This window comes from Microcaecilia unicolor, unplaced genomic scaffold, assembly GCF_901765095.1.
Source record: "Microcaecilia unicolor unplaced genomic scaffold, aMicUni1.1, whole genome shotgun sequence".
Classification (NCBI taxonomy): Eukaryota; Metazoa; Chordata; class Amphibia; order Gymnophiona; family Siphonopidae; genus Microcaecilia; species Microcaecilia unicolor.
Window position 1 is genome coordinate 171,678 of NW_021963043.1, and position 22,246 is coordinate 193,923.

Sequence of the window (22,246 nt, forward strand, 5' to 3'; positions counted from 1 at the left end):
TATTAAAATAACAATACAAAGTATGGCATAGTATACTGCTTACAATGTCAACACAATACGTAGTAGAACATTTTAATTGACAGTGAATGCTCTAACTCTCTTACCTAATCTATATGTTCCATCTTTGCTTATACCAGTTACAAAATAAGGTAACTAATTTAAAGAAAGTTGTACATGAGGTCATAGAGATGATTAAATATTACACACCACAGGAGAGGATTCTGCCTGGTTAAATTGCTTTTGACTGCCTTAATATTGAGCAGCATGTAACCGGACATTGCAGGGACAGTCTATGGTAATTATTCAGTAGCACTGACCAGTTAGTGCCAGGACGATCTGTGAGTTCAGCATGGGAGTTGGACAGTAACAGGGCCGGTCAAACCCGGTAAGCGGGGTAAGCACCGCAGGGGGGCGCCTGCCTTCAAGGGTGCCACTGCGTCGCCATACCGCGCCGCCCTTGAGGGTTTAAATCTTTTATTTACCTCCATCCCAGCGGCCGCGTCATTTTAAAGCTCTAGCCTTCCCTCTCTTCGTGAGTTCGTTCCCTCAGAGTCCCGCCCTCGAGGAAAGAGGAAATGATGTCAGAAGGCGAGACTCTGAGGGAACGAACTCACAAAGGGAGGGAAGGCTAGAGACGGGCAGGGCTTTGAAATGACGCGGCCGCTGGGACGGAGGTAAAGACTTAAACCACGCAAGGTGGCAGAAAAAGGGGGATGTTGGAGGGAGTCGGAGAAGAGGGCGGGCAGGTGACCATAAATGGGAGGGGGATGGGGGCAAAGGAGAATCGCACTGGGCTGAAAAAGGGGGCAGGGAGGGAGAAGAGAGAAAGGAGATGCTAGATGGGGGTGGGCGCCAACTGATAGTCTGCAGGGGGGCACCAGAGACCCTAGGAACGGCCCTGGACATTAAAAAAGCTTCTCAACTTTAGTCACAATGCTGACTGGTCTGAATGTTTGTCTGATGCCTTCTTAACTTCCAGGTTGTGGCACTAGTTTTGCTGCTCCCCCTCCTCCCACCTTAGACATTTGTAAGGCCAGCCGAGCCCTCCCCCTCCCTCCCACCCCCGAAGGCCCTCCTGGGCCTATCTGTTAACTGTCTGTGGGGACTTAACGGGCAGGAGCAATGCCCACTTGCTACTGTTGGTCGCAGCAGCCTCGTGATATTTTCTAGTACGGAGAGACTTTGTAGCTGCTGTGATGGGCAACAGTGAATGGACATAGCTGCTGCTGCCCAAAAGACCCCACTGGACCACCATGCGTTTAACAGGTAGGCGGGGGGGGGGGGGGTTGTGAGGGCTTTGGAGGAGCAGAGGACAACTTACGCAGGTCCCGGCAGATATGCAGTTGGGACCCGCATAAGTGAAAGGGAAATGGGACTTGGTATATCGCCTTTTCTGAGGTTTTTGCAACTACATTCAAAGCGGTTTACATATATTCAGGTACTTATTTTGTACCAGGGGCAATGGAGGGTTAAGTGACTTGCCCAGAGTCACAAGGAGCTGCAGTGGGAATTGAACCCAGTTCCCCAGAATCAGAGTCCGCTGCACTAACCACTAGGCTACTCCTCCACTCATTCCACCAATAAGAGCCAACCTCATCAGTGATGTCACAATGGCTTGATTGCCCGATTCTTGGCTTGCTTCTGATATTGTGATGTCATAAGGGAAATGGGACTTGATATACCGCCTTTTCTGAGGTTTTTGAAACTACATTCAAAGCGGTTTACATATATTCAGGTACTTATTTTGTACCAGGGGCAATGGAGGGTTAAGTGACTTGCCCAGAGTCACAAGGAGCTGCAGTGGGAATTGAACCCAGTTCCCCAGGATCAAAGTCCACTGCACTAACCACTAGGCCACTCCTCCACTCATGGACTCAAGCACTAATGGCTTCCTTATCCCGATTCAGCCCCGGATATTTCACGTCAGTTCCCGGACATGGCCTGGCGTTGAATATCCCGGGGCTAATTCTGCCTGAGGTGGTCTGTGTTTAAAAAAAACAATGCTGACCGCTGCGGACTGAATGTCAGGCAGACATTTTTTTTAAAACCTTGATGTCAAGCCTGCCTCTTGCCTTTTTTTTTTCTGTTCAGTTCTAGACAGTCACTTTTACTTTTTGTTTGCTCCATAGATATGGTCAAGGATTTCTGAAATCTGCATTACAGATGTGACTTTCAGAGTAGAAGTTGGTAGGATATGAAAATGTGGAGCAGGGTCTAGATTTCAAGGTCCCTCTAACTTATCTACAAGAACTTGCGGGCTCTTTTTGGCAAAGTATAATGGACTTCCTTTATAATTACACTTTCATTTCATGTAGACGTACATTCTAAAAAAGTATGAACTTGGCATTAACAGGGTCAGCTTCAGTCCTCGAGAGCTGGCAGTAGGTCTGGTTTTCACAAATAAGCAAAATATATGAAAACGTAGGTGTTTTTGGACCTGATATCTATGTATCTTGAGAATTCAGTGTAGATGTCTTAAAATTTAGCCTTGTTGGCCATCTCTAGTCCTTGAAGATTATTTATTTGTTACATTTGTATCCCACATTTTCCCACCTATTTGGAGGCTCAATGTAGCTTACATAGTACCGTAAAGGCGTTCGCCAATTCCGGTATGAACAAATACAGTAATGTTGTGGTAGAATAAGGTTCGTGTGTACAGACACGTTAGGGAATCGTAGAGAGGAAGAGTTATTATATGTCCATTATATGACCTTCATAAGGAGAGTATTGCGGCTCCCTATAGATGAAATACTTCAAGACCTGAACATATCCATTTGGTCAACTCCTAATTCAGTTAGACCAACTAAACAAAATTCAGATGATAAATATTGAGTGTAGGAAGTTTTAGGACATGGCAAGCAACAATTGTCTCATGTTTCTTTGATAGTCAAATCTTCAATGAGGAAGAACAAAACATCTAAAGACCGCATGCCTTATTCTCCAAACAAGGACCTTAAATCTATAGACTTAATGGGTAAAAGAATGTACCAGAATTCCATGCTCGCTGCTCACATTGCAGTGCATAATTATCATTATGTACAATATTTACATACTATTATGGATAACTTGAATCAGTTAGTGGAAGGATTATCGGAAGCTAACAAACCTTTTTTCCAGTCGATTTTAGCACATTTTGAAGATTGTTCTAAGCAGATGATTCGTGCTGCAAATGACAGCTATGATATGGCTGTTAGAGGCTCCGCGATAGCAATATCTAACAGCTGACTCTCATGGCTCAGAGCTTCAGCATTGAAGGAAGATATTTTTGAGAGAGTAGCAGATGCCCCGTGTTGTACAGGGAGCACTTTAGTTGGAGAAAAGGTGACAGAAATGAGAGAGGACATAAAAACAAGAGTTTACTACTTTAGACATCCTAGATTAGTCTACCAGGCTGTGATGGTCGGCTGCAACAGCTGTTTTTCAGCTACAGCCGTAGGCCGTGATGGGATATGAACAATTGCCAAATATGTGCTTTGTTTTCAGGCCTGGGCCGTGGAAACGGGGAAGTACCAGGAAGGAGGCGATGATCCGGACCCTGCCAAGTGGAAAGCCCAGCTGCGGTGTGCACTGAACAAGAGCCGGGAGTTCAAGCTGATGTACGACGGAACCAAGGAGGTGCCCATGAACCCAGTAAAGATTTACGAAGTCTGTGATATCCCACAATCCCAAGGGCCGTTCAGTAACCCAGGTGAGAACTGGGCAAATAAAAGACCCTTCTATCTTCTGGAGACGTAGCCTCTTTTTCTTACATTAAAGCATTGTTGACATACTAAGTTGGTGCAAACCAGGGGCGTAACCAGACTTCGGCAACAGGGGGGTCCAGAGCCCGAGGTGAGGGGGCACATTTTAGCCCCCCCAGCGCCGCCGACCCCCCTCCCCGCCATTTTTAACCCCCCTCCCCCCAAGCCAACCCTTTTGACCTCCCCTCTTCCCGCCGCCGGGTACCTTTGCTGGCGGGGGTCCCCAACCCCCGCCAGCCGAAGTCCTTTTCTCCGGCGCAGCCGTGTTGCTGATCTGCAAGGGCAGGCTTCTGTTTCTGTGAGAAGCAGAAGCCTGCCCTTGCAGATCAGCAACACGGCCACGCAGGCTTCTGTTTCTGTGAGTCTGACATCCTGCACGTACAACCCTGTCAGACTGTCATAGTAATGCTTGAATGTTTTCACTTATATACACTGTCAGCTAGCACATTTGCTTATTTCCGATCTGAGGAAGAAGGGCAACCTTCGAAAGCTAATCAAGAAATGTATTAAGTTATGTCCAATAAAAAAGGTATCATCTTATTTTCTTTTCCATGTTTTATTTTGTTTGATTTCTATTGATAACCTTAAGAGTGGACTAACACGGCTACCACACTCCTCTACCATCCCAGAAGAAAACCACAAAAAAAAACATCCCATCAAGAAATCTTACTGGGTAACCACCACTGGTATCAAATGTTTTCAGTCTTGACTCTAAATGTCTAATAACATAGTAGATGACGGCAGAAAAAGACCTGCACGGTCCATCCAGTCTGCCCAACAAGAAAAACTCATATGTGCTACTTTTTGTGTATACCTTACCTTGATTTGTATCTGCCATTTTCAGGGCACAGACCGTAGAAGTCTGCCCAGCACTAGCCCCGCCTCCCACCACCGGCTCTGCCATCCAATCTTGCCTAAGCTTCTGAGGATCCATTCCTTCTGAACAGGATTCCTTTATGTTTGTCCCACGCATGTTTGAATTCCATTACTGTTTTCATCTCCACCACCTCCCATTGGAGGGCATTCCAAGTATCCACCACTCTCTCTGTGAAGGAATACTTTCTGACATTTTTCTTTAACGATGAAACGAATGTAAGCCACACTGAACCGAAATTTGTTTTTGGATAATAGTGGAATATAAGAACAAATACATTAAAATGTAATTAATTTGTGAGAAGGGATGTGATAAAACAGTGAAAAAAATTGTCTGACGCTATTGGTGGTTCCCTGGCAAGACCTAGATGGGGAAAATCATAAAATCAGATGTGAACCCAAATTTAATAATTGAAATCAAAGCAAGTCTTTGCCTCTTTCCCTCTTCTACTGAGAGAAAACATAATTTGAACGTGTTTCTCTACTGTGTACAGTGATTGAGCTTTCATTATATGTATATAAACGTGGGTGGTTTTCTTCCCTTAGGGTCTACGGGATCAGCTCCCTGGGATGAGAGAGATAATGACCTAGAAGAAGATGAGGAAGATGAATTAAATCAATCTCAGGCTCACATTCCGATTCAGGACACGTTTCCATACCTGAATATCAAAGGTTAGTAGAGAACGACATGACAAAAATGCTTTTTTGTTCTTAGTGTCGGAACTAACCAGTTTTCCTGTTTCTGAGCAAATGGAAAATCACCCTCGTTTCGCTCTGGTTTTCCTTCAGTTAAAGTAAGTAATGTGCTCGGAGCAGAACCAGTGAATGAGGCTATTTTTTTTTTTTAATTGCTTACATGCCCTAGCACTGATGCTTATACCCTGAAGTCAGAATGCAAAGATTACAATTAAGTTGAAAAGGAGAAATAAAGGCATAACCTTGGATGAAAATAAACAAAATGTCATCTTAAGGGAAATGTAGGACTCTGCCCGTTGTGTAACACTTTGAGCCGCTCCTCATGTTTCTTGGAAGGTAACTAAGCACCCACTTGAGCACACTATACTTAGTATAATCAAGTTTTCCTGGCTGAGTAGCTACTATTTAGCATTTCTATAGCGCTACAAGGCGTACGCAGCGCTGCACAAACATAGAAGAAAGACAGTCCCTGCTCAAAGAGCTATGTAATAAAAGTGAGCCAAGTATAGGACAATCAAGCCATTGTGACATCACTGAGGTTGGCTCTTATTGGTGGCCTGAGGCATTATGACATCACAATATTAGCTCTGGTTACAAGAGACTACTACTACTACTACTATTTAGCATTTCTATAGCGCTACAAGGCGTACACAGCGCTGCACAAACATAGAAGAAAGACAGTCCCTGCTCAAAGAGCTTACAATCTAATAGACAAAAAATAAATAAAGTAAGCAAATCAAATCAATTAATGTGAACGGGAAGGAAGAGAGGAGGGTAGGTGGAGGCGAGTGGTTACAAGTCAAAAGCAATGTTAAGAGGTGGGCTTTCAGTCTAGATTTAAAGGTGGCCAAGGATGGGGCAAGACGTAGGGGCTCAGGAAGTTTATTCCAGGCGTAGGGTGCAGCAAGACAGAAGACGCGAAGTCTGGAGTTGGCAGTAGTGGAGAAGGGAACAGATAAGAAGGATTTATCCATGGAGCGGAGTGCACGGGAAGGGGTGTAGGGATGGACGAGTGTGGAGAGATACTGGGGAGCAGCAGAGTGAGTACATTTATAGGTTAGTAGAAGAAGTTTGAACAGGATGCGAAAACGGATAGGGAGCCAGTGAAGGGCCTAGTTAGAGAGGGAAGTGGGTTCAAATCTCACCGTGGCTCCTGTGATCTTGGACAAGTCACTTAATTATCCATTGCCTCAGGTACAAACTTAGATTGTGAGCTCTTTGTGGACTGCAAAATACTCAACTTGAGCTGCTAATGATGAGTGGAGTGGAACAGGTAGACATGAATCGTCCGTTTACTCTTTCCAAAAATACTAGGACTAGAGGGCATGTGATCAGGCTACAACGTAGTAAATTTAAAACAAATTGGAGAAAATATTTCTTCACTCAAAATGTAATTCGGCTCTGGAATTCGTTGCCAGAGAATGTGGTAAAGGCGGTTGGCTTAGCAGGGTTTAAAAAAAGATTGACAGTTTCCTAAAGGAAAAGTCCATAGACCATTATTAAAATGGACTTGGGAAAAATCCACTGCTTATTTATGGGATAAGCAGCAAAAAACGTATTGAACATTTTGGGGATCTTGCCAGGTATTTGTGACCTTGATCGGCCACTGTTGGAAACAGGATGCTGGGCTTGATGGACCTTTGGTCTGTCCTAGTATGGCAACACTTATGTACTACTGAAAAGGGGTGAGCTATATCCAAATATATTGTACTGAAGTCTGTTTCTAATTTATTTATTAGAAGCAATGAACAACCAAAGAATCCCGAAAATCTGTCATAGGGCTGAATGCGTTACAAGCTGATCAACATAGACCCATTTACCAATGGGATGGATATCGGAATTATAAGTGAGAACTTTATTAAAATAACTCTGCGCAAATTAACTATTTCTAAACCAATCTTAAAGTAGGAAATTAAGCTTTTAAGAGGAGCCAGGTACGGATCTTAACCAAAACAACGCACAAAAAATAACTAAATGTTAAAAATAAATTACACTGGGGGGGCCCAAAGCTTTGCTTTCTTCCAGCTGTGTTTTTCCAGATGTCACTCATGGTGGGAGAGCGGAGCATTATGTGACCTTATTCCTGGTGCCAGCAAATGGGGCTATGGTAATAAAGGTTTGTTTGTGTTACACTGTTGTGTGTTGCTGTGCAGTGAGTCAGGCCAAAAGAGTTCAGGATTCTGGAGGAACCAGTCGGGCAGCATGCCTGTGGATTATCACCCAGAGCTTTTAGTTCTTCGACCTGGCCTGCTATTCGTTTGTTCGGAGCCCAGGGAGAGAAAAGTGTGTTGGGACTTTTCACGTGGCGCTTGAGCAGCATCTCAAAAGCACCTGCCCAAAAATCTGCATGCGGGCGATGCCATCCTGTACCAAAGAAAAGTCCGTTGGAAGCCGGTTTTTCTCAGCGTGAGCACGGCTTGTGTTTGTATCTGAGACTGCACGTCAGATAATTTGTGGTAAAGATGAGATAATTTCCTTCGCCAAATTCTTTTCGAGGCCACTTGATCCCATTTTGGTTTTATTCCACTGCATGGATGGCTTTGTAGTTCTTAGGGAAGTTGAAAAACTGCAAATTCATGTAGGCAGCAGGATCAACAGGACTGAAACGGAATGAAATTATTTTGGCAAAACAAATGTATAATATTTTTTTGTTTGAGCTTAAATTTTTTTTTTTTTTTGCTGTCCTGGTGCTGAAAAAACGCAAATGATTTTGATCTTCTCCATAGTTACTAACAGGATGACTCTGCTGCCATAGGCATGGGGAGATGGGAAGGGATTATTGTACACACATAGAAATAGGACAGGTTAAGATGCCAGAGCCAGTGGTGGGAGGCAGGACTGGAGGTTGGGAGGCAGGGATAGTGCTGGGCAGACTTATACGGTCTGTACCCTGAAGAGCATAGGTACAAATCAAAGTAGGGTATACACAAAAAGTAGCACACATGAGTTGTCTTGTTGGGCAGACTGGATGGACCGTGCAGGTCTTTTTCTGCCGTCATCTACTATGTTACTATGTGGTGTTCAGGCCTGCTTCTACATGGCATCTAACTGTAGACTTTTATACTATTAATACCCCTGTATCGCTCCATAGTGCAACCTCACCTTGAGTATTGTATTCAGTTCTGGTCACCATATCTCAAAAAAGATATCACGGAATTAGGAAAGGTTCAAAGAAGAGCGACCAAAATGATAAAGCGGATGGAACTCCTCCCATATGAGGAAAGGCTAAAAGAGGTTAGGGCTCTTCAGCTTGGAAGAGACGGCTGAGGGGGGATATGATTGAGTGGTGTAGAACGAGTAGAAATGAATCGATTTTCACTCTTTCAAAAAGTACAAAGACCAGGGGACACTCAATGAAGTTATAGGGAAATACCTAGGAGGAAATATTTTTTTCACTCAACAAATAGTTAAAGTCTGGTACTCATTGCTGGAGGATGTGGTAACAGCGGTTAGAGTATCTTGAGATTAAAAAAGGTTTGGACAAGTTCCTGGAGGAAAAGTTCATAGTCTTTGTTATTGAGATGGACATGGGAGAAGCCACTGCTTGTTCTGGGATTGGTAACATGGAATGTTGCTACTATTTGGGTTTCTAAATACACCAAAACCAAAAGGGGAACATAAGAAATCAGATTCCTGCAGCCATAGATCACAGTAGTAAGAAGAACAGTAACGCTTAGAGGCATCGGAGAAATATGTGGCAGGAGCTAATGGATCTCTTACAGCTATTTCAAATCCGAATTCAATCGTTCGAGAGTTTAAACTACAAGTCAGCTTTTGAACAGGTTAAACTGCAAATCAGCAGCTGATGCTTTTAATATTTTGCAACCAATGATATAATGAACCGCAGACACAGCTTTAGAAGAAAGACCACTTTCCGTGGGTACAGCGCGGTACAATCCTAAAGAGCTCCCCCTTATTTTCTGTTTGACTAATCGGGTTTCTGCCAGGCACTTGTGACCTGGTTTGGCCACTGTTGGAAGCAGGATACCGGGCGAGATGGAGCTTTGGTCTGACCCAGTAGGGTGTTCTAAGTTGAGGACACAAATTACTTAGGGCCACTTTTACAAAGCTGTGATAAAAAGTGGCCTTACTAAGGCCAGTTTCACTGCAGCCGTAAAAATAGCCTTTTTGTAGTTTTTGTTACATTTGTACCCCGCGCTTTTCCCACTCATGGCAGGCTCAATGCGGCTTACATGGGGCAGTGGAGGGTTAAGTGACTTGCCCAGAGTCACAAGGAGCTGCCTGTGCCTGAAGTGGGAATGGAACTCAGTTCCTCAGTTCCCCAGGACCAAAGTCCGCCACCCTAACCACTAGGCCACTCCTCCACTGTTGCTACTATTTGAGATTCTACATGGAATGTTGCTATTCATTCCATGTAGAAGTCGGCCCTTGCAGATCACCAATGTGGCCGCGCAGGCTTCTGCTTCTGTGAGTCTGACGTCCTGCACGTACATGCAGGACGTCAGACTCACAGAAACAGAAGCTTGCGCAGCCTTCTACATGGAATGTTGCTATTCCACTAGCAACATTCCATGTAGAAGTCGGCCCTTGCAGATCACCAATGTGGCCGCGCAGGCTTCTGCTTCTGTGAGTCTGACGTCCTGCGCCTGCGCAGCCTTCTACATGGAATGTTGCTAGTGGAATAGCAACATTCCATGTAGAATCTCCAATAGTAGCAACATTCCATGTAGAATCTCCAATAGTATCTATTTTATTTTTGTTACATTTGTACCCTGCGCTTTCCCACTCATGGCAGGCTCAATGCGGCTTACATGGGGCAATGGAGGGATAAGTGACTTGCCCAGAGTCACAAGGAGCTGCCTGTGCCTGAAGTGGGAATCAAACTGAGTTCCTCAGTTCCCCAGGACCAAAGTCCACCACCCTAACCACTAGGCCACTCCTCCATTAAAAGATTAATAGCCATTAAAAGATTTTACCCCTTGAGCACTTATGTCGCCCATTTGGTAGGCTGTAAGGGTTCATGTGGTATCAGCGCTAACCAGTTAGCATAGGAACACCCACTCTCCGCCTCCCCTGACGCACGTTTTAACGTGTGCACATTTGGCAGTTACTGCAGGACAGCTGAGCGTGTCCTGCGGTAAGAATGAAAACGGTTAATGCCCGATAAACAAAATTATTTTTCACATTTGGAGTACAGTGAATCGCTATTTTATGTTGTAACAAAAGCCTTATTGTATGGGAACATAGAAACACCATCAGGTGAACGATCTACTGATGGTTCTGGTCCGACTTAAATGTTTTGTTCCGTTTTCAAAAGACGGTTTGTTTCCCATTTTGTTTTCTCAGGTTCTCCGTTGGACCCTACCAGCGTGAATAACTGTAGCCCTGAAGCACCTTGGCCGAAGGATGAGCCTTTAACTATGGATGAGGTTCCACCACCGCCCATCTCTATCGACTGTTTTAGCTCGCCAGAAATGTGGATCAGCTCTTTGCCAAGTAAGTCTGGGCTTCTCAACTGTTCTCTCTTATAAGGGGCGTAAGTTACAGGAAAGAGAGGCAATCTAACCATGAGATAAAATGGCAAAGGGTCATGGATTTGATAGACCGCCTTTCTGTGGTACAACCAAAGCGGTTTACAATTATCATATATAGGTACTTTCTCTGTCCCTAGTGGGTTCACAATGTAAAGGTGTTTTTTGTTTTTTTTGTACCTGGGACAATAGAGAGTTAAGCCCAGAGTCACAAGGAGCAGCAGTGGGAATTGAACCTAGTTCCCCAGCATCAAAGTCCACTGCAATAACCACTAGGCTACTCCTCCACTAGCAACATTCCATGTAGACTCTCAAATAGTAGCAACATTTCATGTAGAATCTGAACTAGTAGCAATATTCCATGTAGAACCTCAAATAGTAGCAACATTCCACGTAGAATGTCAACTAGTAGCAACATTCCATGTTCCACTGCAGTAATCACTAGGCTACTTCTCCACTAGCAACATTCCATGTAGAATCTCAAATAGTAGCAAGATTCCATGTTCCTCTGCACTAACCACTAGGCTACTCCTCCACTAGCAACATTCCATGTAGACTCTCAAATAGTAGTAACATTTCAAGTAGAATCTGAAATAGTAGCAACAGAATCTCAAATAGTAGCAACATTCCACGTAGAATGTCAACTAGTAGCAAGATTCCATGTTCCTCTGCACTAACCACTAGGCTACTCCTCCACTAGCAACATTCCATGTAGACTCTCAAATAGTAGTAACATTTCAAGTAGAATCTGAAATAGTAGCAACAGAATCTCAAATAGTAGCAACATTCCACGTAGAATGTCAACTAGTAGCAAGATTCCATGTTCCTCTGCACTAACCACTAGGCTACTCCTCCACTAGCAACATTCCATGTAGACTCTCAAATAGTAGTAACATTTCAAGTAGAATCTGAAATAGTAGCAACAGAATCTCAAATAGTAGCAACATTCCACGTAGAATGTCAACTAGTAGCAAGATTCCATGTTCCTCTGCACTAACCACTAGGCTACTCCTCCACTAGCAACATTCCATGTAGACTCTCAAATAGTAGTAACATTTCAAGTAGAATCTGAAATAGTAGCAACAGAATCTCAAATAGTAGCAACATTCCACGTAGAATGTCAACTAGTAGCAAGATTCCATGTTCCATTGCACTAACCACTAGGCTACTCCTCCACTAGCAACATTCCATGTAGAATCTCAAAATAGTAGCAAGATTTCATGTTCCACTGCACTAACCACTAGGCTACTCCTCCACTAGCAACATTCCATGTAGAATCTCTAAATAGTAGCAAGATTTCATGTTCCACTGCACTAACCACTAGGCTACTCCTCCACTAGCAACATTCCATGTAGAATCTCTAAATAGTAGCAAGATTTCATGTTCCACTGCACTAACCACTAGGCTACTCCTCCACTAGCAACATTCCATGTAGAATCTCTAAATAGTAGCAAGATTTCATGTTCCACTGCACTAACCACTAGGCTACTCCTCCACTAGCAACATTCCATGTAGAATCTCAAATAGTAGCAACATTCCATGTTCCACTGCACTAACCACTAGGCTACTCCTCCACTAGCAACATTCCATGTAGAATCTCAAATAGTAGCAACATTCCATGTTCCACTAGGCTACTCCTCCACTAGCAACATTCCATGTAGAATCTCAAATAGTAGCAACATTCCATGTTCCACTAGGCTACTCCTCCACTAGCAACATTCCATGTAGAATCTCAAATAGTAGCAACATTCCATGTTCCACTAGGCTACTCCTCCACTAGCAACATTCCATGTAGAATCTCAAATAGGGAAAGGGAAATGAGACTTGAGATACTGCCTTTCTGTGTTTTTTGCAACTACATTCAAAGCGGTTTACATAGTATATACAGGTCCTTATTTGTACCTGGGGCAACAGAGGGTTACGTGACTTGCCCAGAGTCTCAAGGAGTTGCAGTGGGAATCGAACCCAGTTCCCCAGGTTCTCAACCCGCTACACTAACCACTAGGCTACAACCTGGTCAGGAAACACCAGAATGGCAAGAGGACAACAGGAGACAAACCCGCATGGCCACATTTTAGTAACTGCCTACATCGGGGTAAAACATTGTCCTGATACAGCACACTCCAAGGTCAAAATGTAGTGGCTTGTAGGGTGTCACGCTTTTATCAGGAAGACATTTTACCCCTTTTGCAGGCAGTTGCTGGAACTTGGCCTTACTGATTGTCTCCTGAGAGCCTTCCAGCGTGAGTAAGTGCAACAGACATTTCAGCTGTTGTACTTTCTTTTACCTCAGGAATAAGTCGGTTCATCCTTTCCGTGAGAAACCCAGTTCCATGTACTCCCCTGGGAGATTAGGGTCTCGTTCACAGTGTTATCTCATGAAGAACCTGTCCTAAGGCCCTGATGAGTTGCTGCAAGTAATTTTTGGTCCACAGACTGAGCAGATGTGCATCATGAGTCCTAATAGCAGCCTCAGCCAGGCAACACCAAGGTCTTTATTTGTACAAGGTGACCCTTTATCTTCTAGGGTCTGTTTAAAGGAGCATTTCTCAGAAGAATCGGGAATGATTGGACTAGAAACGTGACAGCAGATAAGGGCCAATTGGTCCATCTTCGGTAACCACTTGCTCGTCCTTTTCCTAAGGGATCCCACGTGCCTGTCCCACGCTTTCTTAAATTCTGACACAGTCCTCGTCTCCACCACCACATTAGGACAACAGAGAGGAAGGAAAATGTGAGAACGTTGTTCTCTGCCCTGGGGGCTTAGTTCTGGTTGCTACGACCCCTGCATTCCCCTAAGCTTCCCTGTTCAGTAGATCATTGCATGGCAGAGGAATTGGAAGGGTCAAATATTTGAAAGGTATTAATCCGCAAACGAACCTTTTCCGGAGATGGGAGGGCGGTAGAACGAGAGGACATGATATGAGAGTGAAGGGGAGGCAGACTCAAGAAAAATGTAAGGTAGTATTTTTTCACGGGGAGAGTGGTAGATACTTGGATTGCCCTCCCGCGGGAGGTGGTGGAGATGAAAACGGTAGCGGAATTCAAGCATGCGTGGGATAAACATAAAGGAATCCTGTGCAGAAGGAATGGATCCTCAGAAGCTTAGCTGAGATTGGGAGGCGGGGCTGGTGTTTGGGTGCTGGGGCTAGTTCTGGGCAAGACTTCTACGGTCTGTGTCCTGAAAATGGCAGATACAAATCAAGGTAAGGTATACACAAGAAGTAGCACATATGAGTTTATCTTGTTGGGCAGACTGGATGGACCTTGCAGGTCTTTTTCTGCCGTCATCTACTATGTATGTAAATGGGTCTCTTGCACAAGCCAAGCCTCTAGCTAGCTACAGAGAAACTTAACTAGAAAGTAACATTCTTATCTTTGTGTTATGGGTTGGACCAGTTGCACAGGTGATGTACTGGCTAGATGAGATCTTGACGTTTGAGGTGGTAGCTGCAGGATCTCTGGTCTTTGCAGTCATTCAGTTTTGTGGCAAAGAGTGTGAAAATTTTTCTCTGGTACCGAGAGACCACAGATGGACATGCAGGTTGTTTACATAGTTAACACAGTAGATGACGGCAGAGAAACTGCTGCATCTGTGACACTGTGCTCAGAATTTGAGGTACTGGATAGAGAATGTCACAGGGATGGGGTGGGGTTGGGGACAGAGCCCGTGAGGATCGGGGACAAACTTTGTCCCCGTTTCACTTTCTACTTTGAAGCCTGTTAATGAACTGATTGATGCAGATGACAGTATTTTAATTTTTTTTTTAAAAACAAGCAAACGTGCTGGCCACAGCTAGCAAAATTTGCATGGGGGGATCCTGTACATCCTGCTACCAGCACATCTTCTAAGAAGACATCTTCTATTGCAGGAAGGACTGTGGAAGACAAGAGAGCTAGACTGAGTCCCGAGATTGTTCATCCACAGATTAAAAAATCATAACAGTGCTTCATAGGGCATATTTCTCCCCTCTAGGGCATACAGAACGGGCTGTATTTTGTACCCCTGGACATTTTAACAGAGTGGATTAGGATTCCTTGGGGTAGTTGAAGCCAGCTATTGTGGTGGTGGTGGAAGGGTTATTATAGCTACTCAAGATTGTAAGCTCTTCTGAGCAGGGACTGTCGTTTTTGTTAAACTGTACAGCGCTGCGTAACCCTAGTAGCGCTCTAGAAATGTTAATTAGTGTTAAGTTCTATTTGTAATTTATACACAACAGTTGCACAGCATATTGTTTCTTTATATATTTTAATAAAAAGATTTAAATATAAAATCGTAAGTGTTTGAGGCCTCTGCAGATGGGAACAGAGCCCATGGGGATGAGACGGGGATGGGAACAAATTTTATCCCCGTGTCATTCTCTAGTTCTGGATAAAGTTGGTTGAATTTTAATTTGTACCATTTTAAGAACTGGCCAGCAGCAACAATGGCACTAAACAAATTCTATAATGTGTGTGTTTTTTTTTTTGTTTTTTTAAATTCTAGTGACAGACTTAGAAATTCAGTTTCAGTACCGAGGGAAGGAGGTGGAGGGAACGATGACCGTCAGTAACCCCCAGGGCTGTCGGATTTTCTATGGCGACCTTGGCCCCATGCCGGACCAGGAAGAACTCTTCGGGCCCATGAACCTGGAGCAAGTGAGGTTCCCCGGACCCGAGAAGATAGCCAATGAGAAACAGAAGCTGTTTACCAGCCGGCTGCTGGATGTCATGGACAGGGGATTGATCCTGGAGATCAGCGGGCATGCGATTTATGCCATTCGCCTGTGTCAGTGCAAGGTGTACTGGTCAGGCCCTTGTGCCCCATCGCCCAACACACCCAATCTGATTGAGAGGCAAAAGAAGGTCAAGCTTTTCTGCCTGGAAATGTTCCTAAGTGGTAGGTTTTATGGTGTCATTTCTTTAACGCTTTCTGGAACCCTTTTACTACTAACTCAACGCTTGCTGCAGATTAAAATGCTCCACTGTGGGGCACGCTCAGGCATCCTGCAGTAGTTTTTGCATGGGGGGGGGGGGGGCGGAGAGCGGGCGCAGCTATGCTAAACAGTGCATTGGCTTTGCCGCACGGGATTAGCATGTGATACCTTACCTCGTACAAAATAAGTGTCATTAAGTGCTCACAAGGTAGTGGCGCCCCTCGCTAATGGGGGAAAAGTAGCACGTGGCCAGTTATGGGCAGTGCTAAATGTGGCCTTAGCACGCAATACGACCCATGCTGGGGATAGCGCTGCTTAGTAAAAGGGCACATTTTATTTCTTTAAAAAAAAAAGTCCCCCTGTGTTTGCATTTTGTCTGCCCCAATTCGAGTGAGGTCTTATATACCACTAATATCTCCTAATTAGAGTTCAGTGCGATTTACACGGTTTAGGAAAAGCTAACAACGGATAGCGAGAAATTCAAGCCCGGCTAAGCAGGGAGAGTTAAGTGGCAGAGTTGGGGAACAGGTGAGTTTTTCTCAGTTTCCTTCTGAAACTGAGGTAATCCTCCTCAGTCCTATTTCCGATGGGTCAAAAGCTCCAAAGGGAGATTCTGACTACAGGGAAGAGCGTACCGAAGGTTTTCCGGACTTGATTCCCTTGGGAGGAAATGAACAGCTAGTCGCTCAGTCTCAAGGAGCGGGCTAGGTTTATATGCTCATTTTCTCCAAAACTATTCAATCCGCGGCAAGCAGATTTTCAGGATAGGTAGATAGATGTAATGAAATGTGGAAAATGTCATAATGTTTTCCCAATAAACTTAGGGATCTAGCCGAGGGGGGGGGGGAGAGAATTTATTATTCATTTTTTTTTTCATATTTTTATTAAGGTTTTTCAAGTATAACACACACACACAAAAAAGTAACAATAATCCATGGCAAAGTTAATAACAAAAATGAAAAGACAGAACAACATACCATGACAATACCCATAGCAAATCAGCAATTATACAGTTATCAGGTAGTGCTATTAGGAGTCCGACAAAATGAATCTAAACGAGCCCAGGTCTTCAAGACAGAATGAACACAACGGTGCTTATGGGCTAGAATAGTTTCATATTTCCTAATCACACACACGTTACTCCACCATTCATTATAATTAAGATGTACGTTATTTTTCCAGTTTGAAACAAGTGTAAAGCAACAGCTAACAAACAATTTCTTATCGGATTCTAAGAGAGAGAGGTTAGGAGAAGAGGCCCTTGAAAGCACAACATCATAAGAAATCACGGTTGACGCAGGCAACTGAAAAATAAGGCGCAACTTAGCCCAAATGAGTCGCCAATATGCTCTTACGTTCTTACAGTAAAAAAAAACCATATGGGAAAGGGATCCATCAGATTCTTGACAGGACCAGCATTTGCAATCAAGACTCTTAGTAATCCTGGCCACTCTGGCAGGTGGAATTTATTATTCTGTTGCAGTAACAATATCCTGTTTAATAGTTGCTCATAACACTACGGGCCTGATAGCCAGCATTAGGCAATGCCGGGCTGTATCCGGTGACTGGCATTGAATATTTTGGGGTGGTGGGGGAGGGAGAAGGCCGACTCTAACTTAACCGGCTTGTGTATATTGCGCGCTGGTCGGTTAAGTTATTAAGGGGGTAACGGTAGGATTGCTATTTATGCGGTCAGATTTGCCTGCTGAGTATTGCCCAGCTATCTCCCGCTGAGTATTAGCGGTTAGCTGGCTAAATGCTATTGAACCGGCCAGGAACAGCTCCTCGTCAGTTAAGTAGCGCTGAATGTTGGGTATATGTAGCCGGTGTTAACTACTGCAGGTCTTCACGAGCCGATAACTCAAGATCCCAAGAAATCAGTGTTCTGTTTGTTTAGTATAAGAAATGCAATCGGTGTAATAATATGTCATAAGTTCTCTTCCCCTCCCCCCCCTTTTAAAGGAAAAGATTTCAGTCTTCGAAAAGAAGTTCTTTGTTATGGGGGGGGAAAAAGTATTAAGAATTGCTCTGCAGTTTTTTTTTTTTTCCCCTGAAATTGCTATTTGGGCTTTCTGTCCAGTTCTGTGCCACCTGTTGAGAGAGACTTTTACTTGTAAAAACGGTTTTAAGAAGGATCTCGGCACATCCCTGATCTATCAGTAGCTGAGGGCTTTGCTCTCCCAGACCAGAGCCTTCCCGCCAAACATTTGTCTGTTTTGCCCTGGTGTGTGTGTGTGTGTGTGTGTACTCTGCTGGATCTTCCACACTGCAGCAACTTAAATTTGTGGTCTGTCTGAATTTTCTCTTTCTCAGAGCTCATTTCCCATCAGAGGGGTCACATAGAATCACAGCCTCCTTATGAAATTTATCTGTGCTTTGGAGAGGAATGGCCTGATGGGAAACCCAAGGAGAGAAAACTCATAGTAGTTCAGGTAAAAAAAAAAAGCTTGGCTTGTGTTTGTTTGTTTTTAAAGCGTAAGGATAAGGTTCAGCTCAGTGGCAGTGCAATGCAAGAATTTGTTTCCATTCCCGAGTTCAGTTTGTGGCTCGAGTCTTTACTCCCCCGGATCATACGGGGATGAGGATACTGCAAGGAAGGGGAGGGAGTCGGTAAAGGGCAGCTGCCGGCAAAGCAAAAACAATAGATCCGACTGCAACACGAATGCAAAAAACCACTGAAGCACACCTTGACCTATGTAAATGGGTTGTTTAACAATTATCTACCCTTCTTGCAGGTAGGACTTTTGGAAAGTCCTGTATTAAAGCATGATATCCTGGGGAGAGGGCAAATTAGGGACCTGAAAGTTAATTGGGGGGGGGGGGGGGGGGAGAGTTGTCATTATCCTTCAACCAACCCTGGATCGTAGCATTTCCTATTTCGTTTTTAATCAGCACATCCCTAATTGAAATCAAGACGTTCTACAAAATAAATTCTTAAAACTGCGGATCAGTCCTTTTTTCCTTTCCAAGCCAATTTTTTTGATTGAACATTTTGATTATATAAAGAATTTACACATTTCTGGTTCGACTTCTCCTTGGGACATATAGGAAGTGCCTGATGTTGCATTCAGTTTTAATCACTTACCCCATAGCAGGACCCAGTCAGGAAAGTGCCAACTGGATTGTCTCTTGCTCGTGCCATAGAGCATGAGGGGAGGAATTCGTAAATATAAAATCTTGCCGAAAATTCCGCGAGGTAGTGAACAGGACTAGTAAGCCGGAGAGTGTGTACCACAGTGACTCGCATAGAGTTGGTTGGTCGGTCTCCCGAGGAAGCAGTTTGTGAAATGGAGACGAGACAACCACTGAAAAAACCTTCACACTAAGATAAGTGCACTCCGCTCCATGGATAAATCCTTCTTATCTGTTCCCTTCTCCACTACTGCCAACTCCAGACTTCACGCCTTCTGTCTCGCTGCACCCTTCGCCTGGAATAAACTTCCTGAGCCCCTACGTCTTGCCCCATCCTTGGCCACCTTTAAATCTAGACTGAAAGCCCACCTCTTTAACATTGCTTTTGACTTGTAACCACTCGCCTCCACCTACCCTCCTCTCCTCCTTCCTGTACACATTAATTGATTTGATTTGCTTACTTTTTTTTGTCTATTAGATTGTAAGCTCTTTGAGCAGGGACTGTCTTTCTTCTTTGTTTGTGCAGTGTTACGTACGCCTTGTAGCGCTATAGAAATGCTAAATAGTAGTAGTAGTAATAAGTGTTTATTCATTTTCTCCAACATATTACAAGTTGTCCTTTCAGTGGAAAATCCTACTTAATAAGTAAATGTTAATATAATAAATATACTAAGGAAATATCTTTTCTAAGTCAAAAAAGAACTATAAATAATCCAGGAGGTTTTCAAGACCGGAGAAGAGGCTCCATCTGCAGTTCAGTGTATAAAAGTTCACATGGCTTAACATAGAATAATAGTCATAGGGGACTTGGTATTGTATACAGATTTACCTAACATAAATATAAAATCTAAAAGTATTAAAAGTAATTGGGAAGGGGTAATTAAAAGAACATCTATTAAAAACAGGACATACAGCAAAATATGTAAAGACAAAAATATTAGGACAAGACTGAGCCGCGATAGGGATACAGGGAAATGAAAGATTACAATGCCTAACAGAGGAAATGTTTGGGGAGGGAGGGGGGGTAGAACTATAGTAGGGGTTGGTAAAAGAACAAAAATGTGTATTATTCAAAGAGAAACAAAAGCTAATTTAAGTCAGTGAGCTGGAACAAGTTGCAGAACCAATCAGGAATGAAATCTGGGGAAAAAAAATTAAGTTTTTAGCTGGGACCTGAATTTCTCCAGAGATGATTCAGATCTAAGGTAAAAGGGAAGATTATTCCAGAGGGAAAAGGCAACTACATTGAAACAAGAAGTTCAATCAGTTTCCAAGTACATTTGACAGAAGGAAGGGCACAGTAAGATGGTGCCATGGAAGGGATCAAAGCACCCTCACATTGGCATAAGGGGCAAGGTGGTTTTCTAGAAAAGAGGGGAGACCAGAAGATTGCAGCTGTGGGTTAGAATCAGGGCTTTCTTTGAGGGGGTACTTGGGGGTACTGTGTATTGGCACCTTTTCCATTGTCTGCTAAAACTGACCCATGGAACCCGAGTTTTAATGAAAGAGCTCAGGCTCTACACACCAATTCTGTGACTGGTTGCAGGGGGTCTGGCTATTGTGGGGTGGGTCCCTCAGTGATCACCCCATCGCTGAAGGGTGGCCTGGCATTTGAGTACCGGCACCTTTTTTGCCAGAATAAACACACTGGTTAGAATTCTTGACCTTTGTAAGCTGTCAGAAGCCAGTACAGAGACATGATTGCATTTCTTGCGGCTGTAAAGTTGAATTTGACTTTTGTTTCCGCCTTCTCTGCCAGATCATCCCGGTGGTTGCTCGGATGATTTACGAGATGTTTTCCGGAGACTTCACACGTTCCTTCGACAGCAGCAGTGTGCGCCTGCAAATATCCATGCCCGACATCAAGGATAACATTGTGACTCACCTGAAGCAGCTGTACCGTCTCTTACAGACTCATCAGGGTCAGGAGCCCTGGCCCATGCAGGCTCCCAACCTGACCATCGCACAAGCCCTGCCAGCACAGTGACCAAAGAGAGCAGCAAGTGACTTCAGCCTCGCTGCATTTCACCTTCACTCACGGGCTCGTTTTGTTGTTTTAAGTAGTACGGTTGCTTTGTTAGTCAATTTGAATGTATAGAAATCAGAAAATAAATAAGAATACCTTTTTTTTTTTTTTTATCAGACTAGCAAAACAGTTTTTGACTAGTTTTCAGGTACTAAAAACCCCTTCCTCATTTCAGTATGGAAAGAAGTTTTAGGTCCTGAAAGCTGTCACCTTTCTTTTGCAGCATATGGATGTGTAAAATTTTAATTGTTGTTTTCCAAAAGCTTTTACTTGAGAAAGCCATAAAAGGTATTTTTATTGAATTATTGTATAGAATGTTGCAGGGTTAAAATATAATTGCTCCCAATTCTTCACTGTTTTATATTGCATTTGTAATACTGTGCTACTTTAGCAGCACCCCCCCCCCCCCCCCCGCAAAAAAAAAAATTACTGTACAGTGCTTTGTATGCATCCCTAGAGGATTTTAGACATTTACAGGAACTGGAACGTTTCTGCCCAGTCCTGTGCCCCTTTAAGGTCACCAGTTCGCCCATGGCTAGGGTTTATAATAAAACACTATACCATAAATGCCTTCCACTGCACTGTAAAAAGCAATCTGTGTATTGGTCCAAAATCGTGCTCCCTCTTTTATCAGTTGTGACAAACAAGGGGGGAAAACCTCAAAGTGCCTGGGTCTATTACGATCCCACCGGCCGCTAGTCAATCCCGTTGACCAATTTCTTAGTCTTAAGGGGATCTGATCTTTATCATAGGCAAAAAAACAAACCTCCCTTGTGTCACAAGTGCATGCAGAACAAAACTGCTTTTCTGGGCATCGTTCTCTTTAATCCTGCCTCTCCAGAGGTTGCTGCAATGCTTCAGCTAACTCATAGTCTGCAAACACCACGTAATAATGAGTGTTAATCAAGCAAAAAAGAACTTAGCTTGTGTTGGATTATCAGTTGAGATCCACGGTTGCCTCATTCCAGTTTCCCCCCACCGACGGTGGCCAGTGTTTCGCTGTGCTATTTGACAGCCTGTAGCTGCTTCAGGGTCCGCGTGGGGAACAGCTGTGGAGACATGAACAGGCTTTGAGGTTTTTTTCCCCCCCCCCCCCCTTGTTTGTCACAACTGATAAAGGAGGGAGCACGATTTGGGACCAATACACAGATTGCTTCTTACAGTGCAGTGGAAGGTATTTATGGTATAGTGTTTTACATAGGTACTCCCACTACCACCCCAAAACAAAAAGGTCTAAGGTTTATAATAATCAGGAATGTTTTTTCTAGCTTGAAGCACTTATCTTTCCTATGTGAAATGAGCTGGTGGTCTACAGGGTCCCCTACCCTACCTCTATCATGCGTATGTCACACCATCTTACCTCATCACTGA

At 43.8% G+C, this 22,246-nt stretch overlaps 1 protein-coding gene across 1 annotated transcript in view; it reads left to right on the plus strand.

Moving 5' to 3' along the window:
• Positions 1 to 21,951, plus strand: part of LOC115458827 (interferon regulatory factor 6-like) — a 42,207-nt gene extending 20,256 nt beyond the window's left edge. The window contains exons 3-8 of the mRNA XM_030188646.1: positions 3,484 to 3,688; positions 5,160 to 5,285; positions 10,617 to 10,766; positions 15,288 to 15,680; positions 18,031 to 18,149; positions 20,609 to 21,951. Of these exons, the coding sequence (XP_030044506.1) occupies positions 3,484 to 3,688; positions 5,160 to 5,285; positions 10,617 to 10,766; positions 15,288 to 15,680; positions 18,031 to 18,149; positions 20,609 to 20,836 (1,221 nt within the window). The 3' untranslated portion in view covers positions 20,837 to 21,951. The remainder of the gene's footprint in view (positions 1 to 3,483; positions 3,689 to 5,159; positions 5,286 to 10,616; positions 10,767 to 15,287; positions 15,681 to 18,030; positions 18,150 to 20,608) is intronic.
• The last annotated feature ends 295 nt before the right edge of the window (positions 21,952 to 22,246 follow it).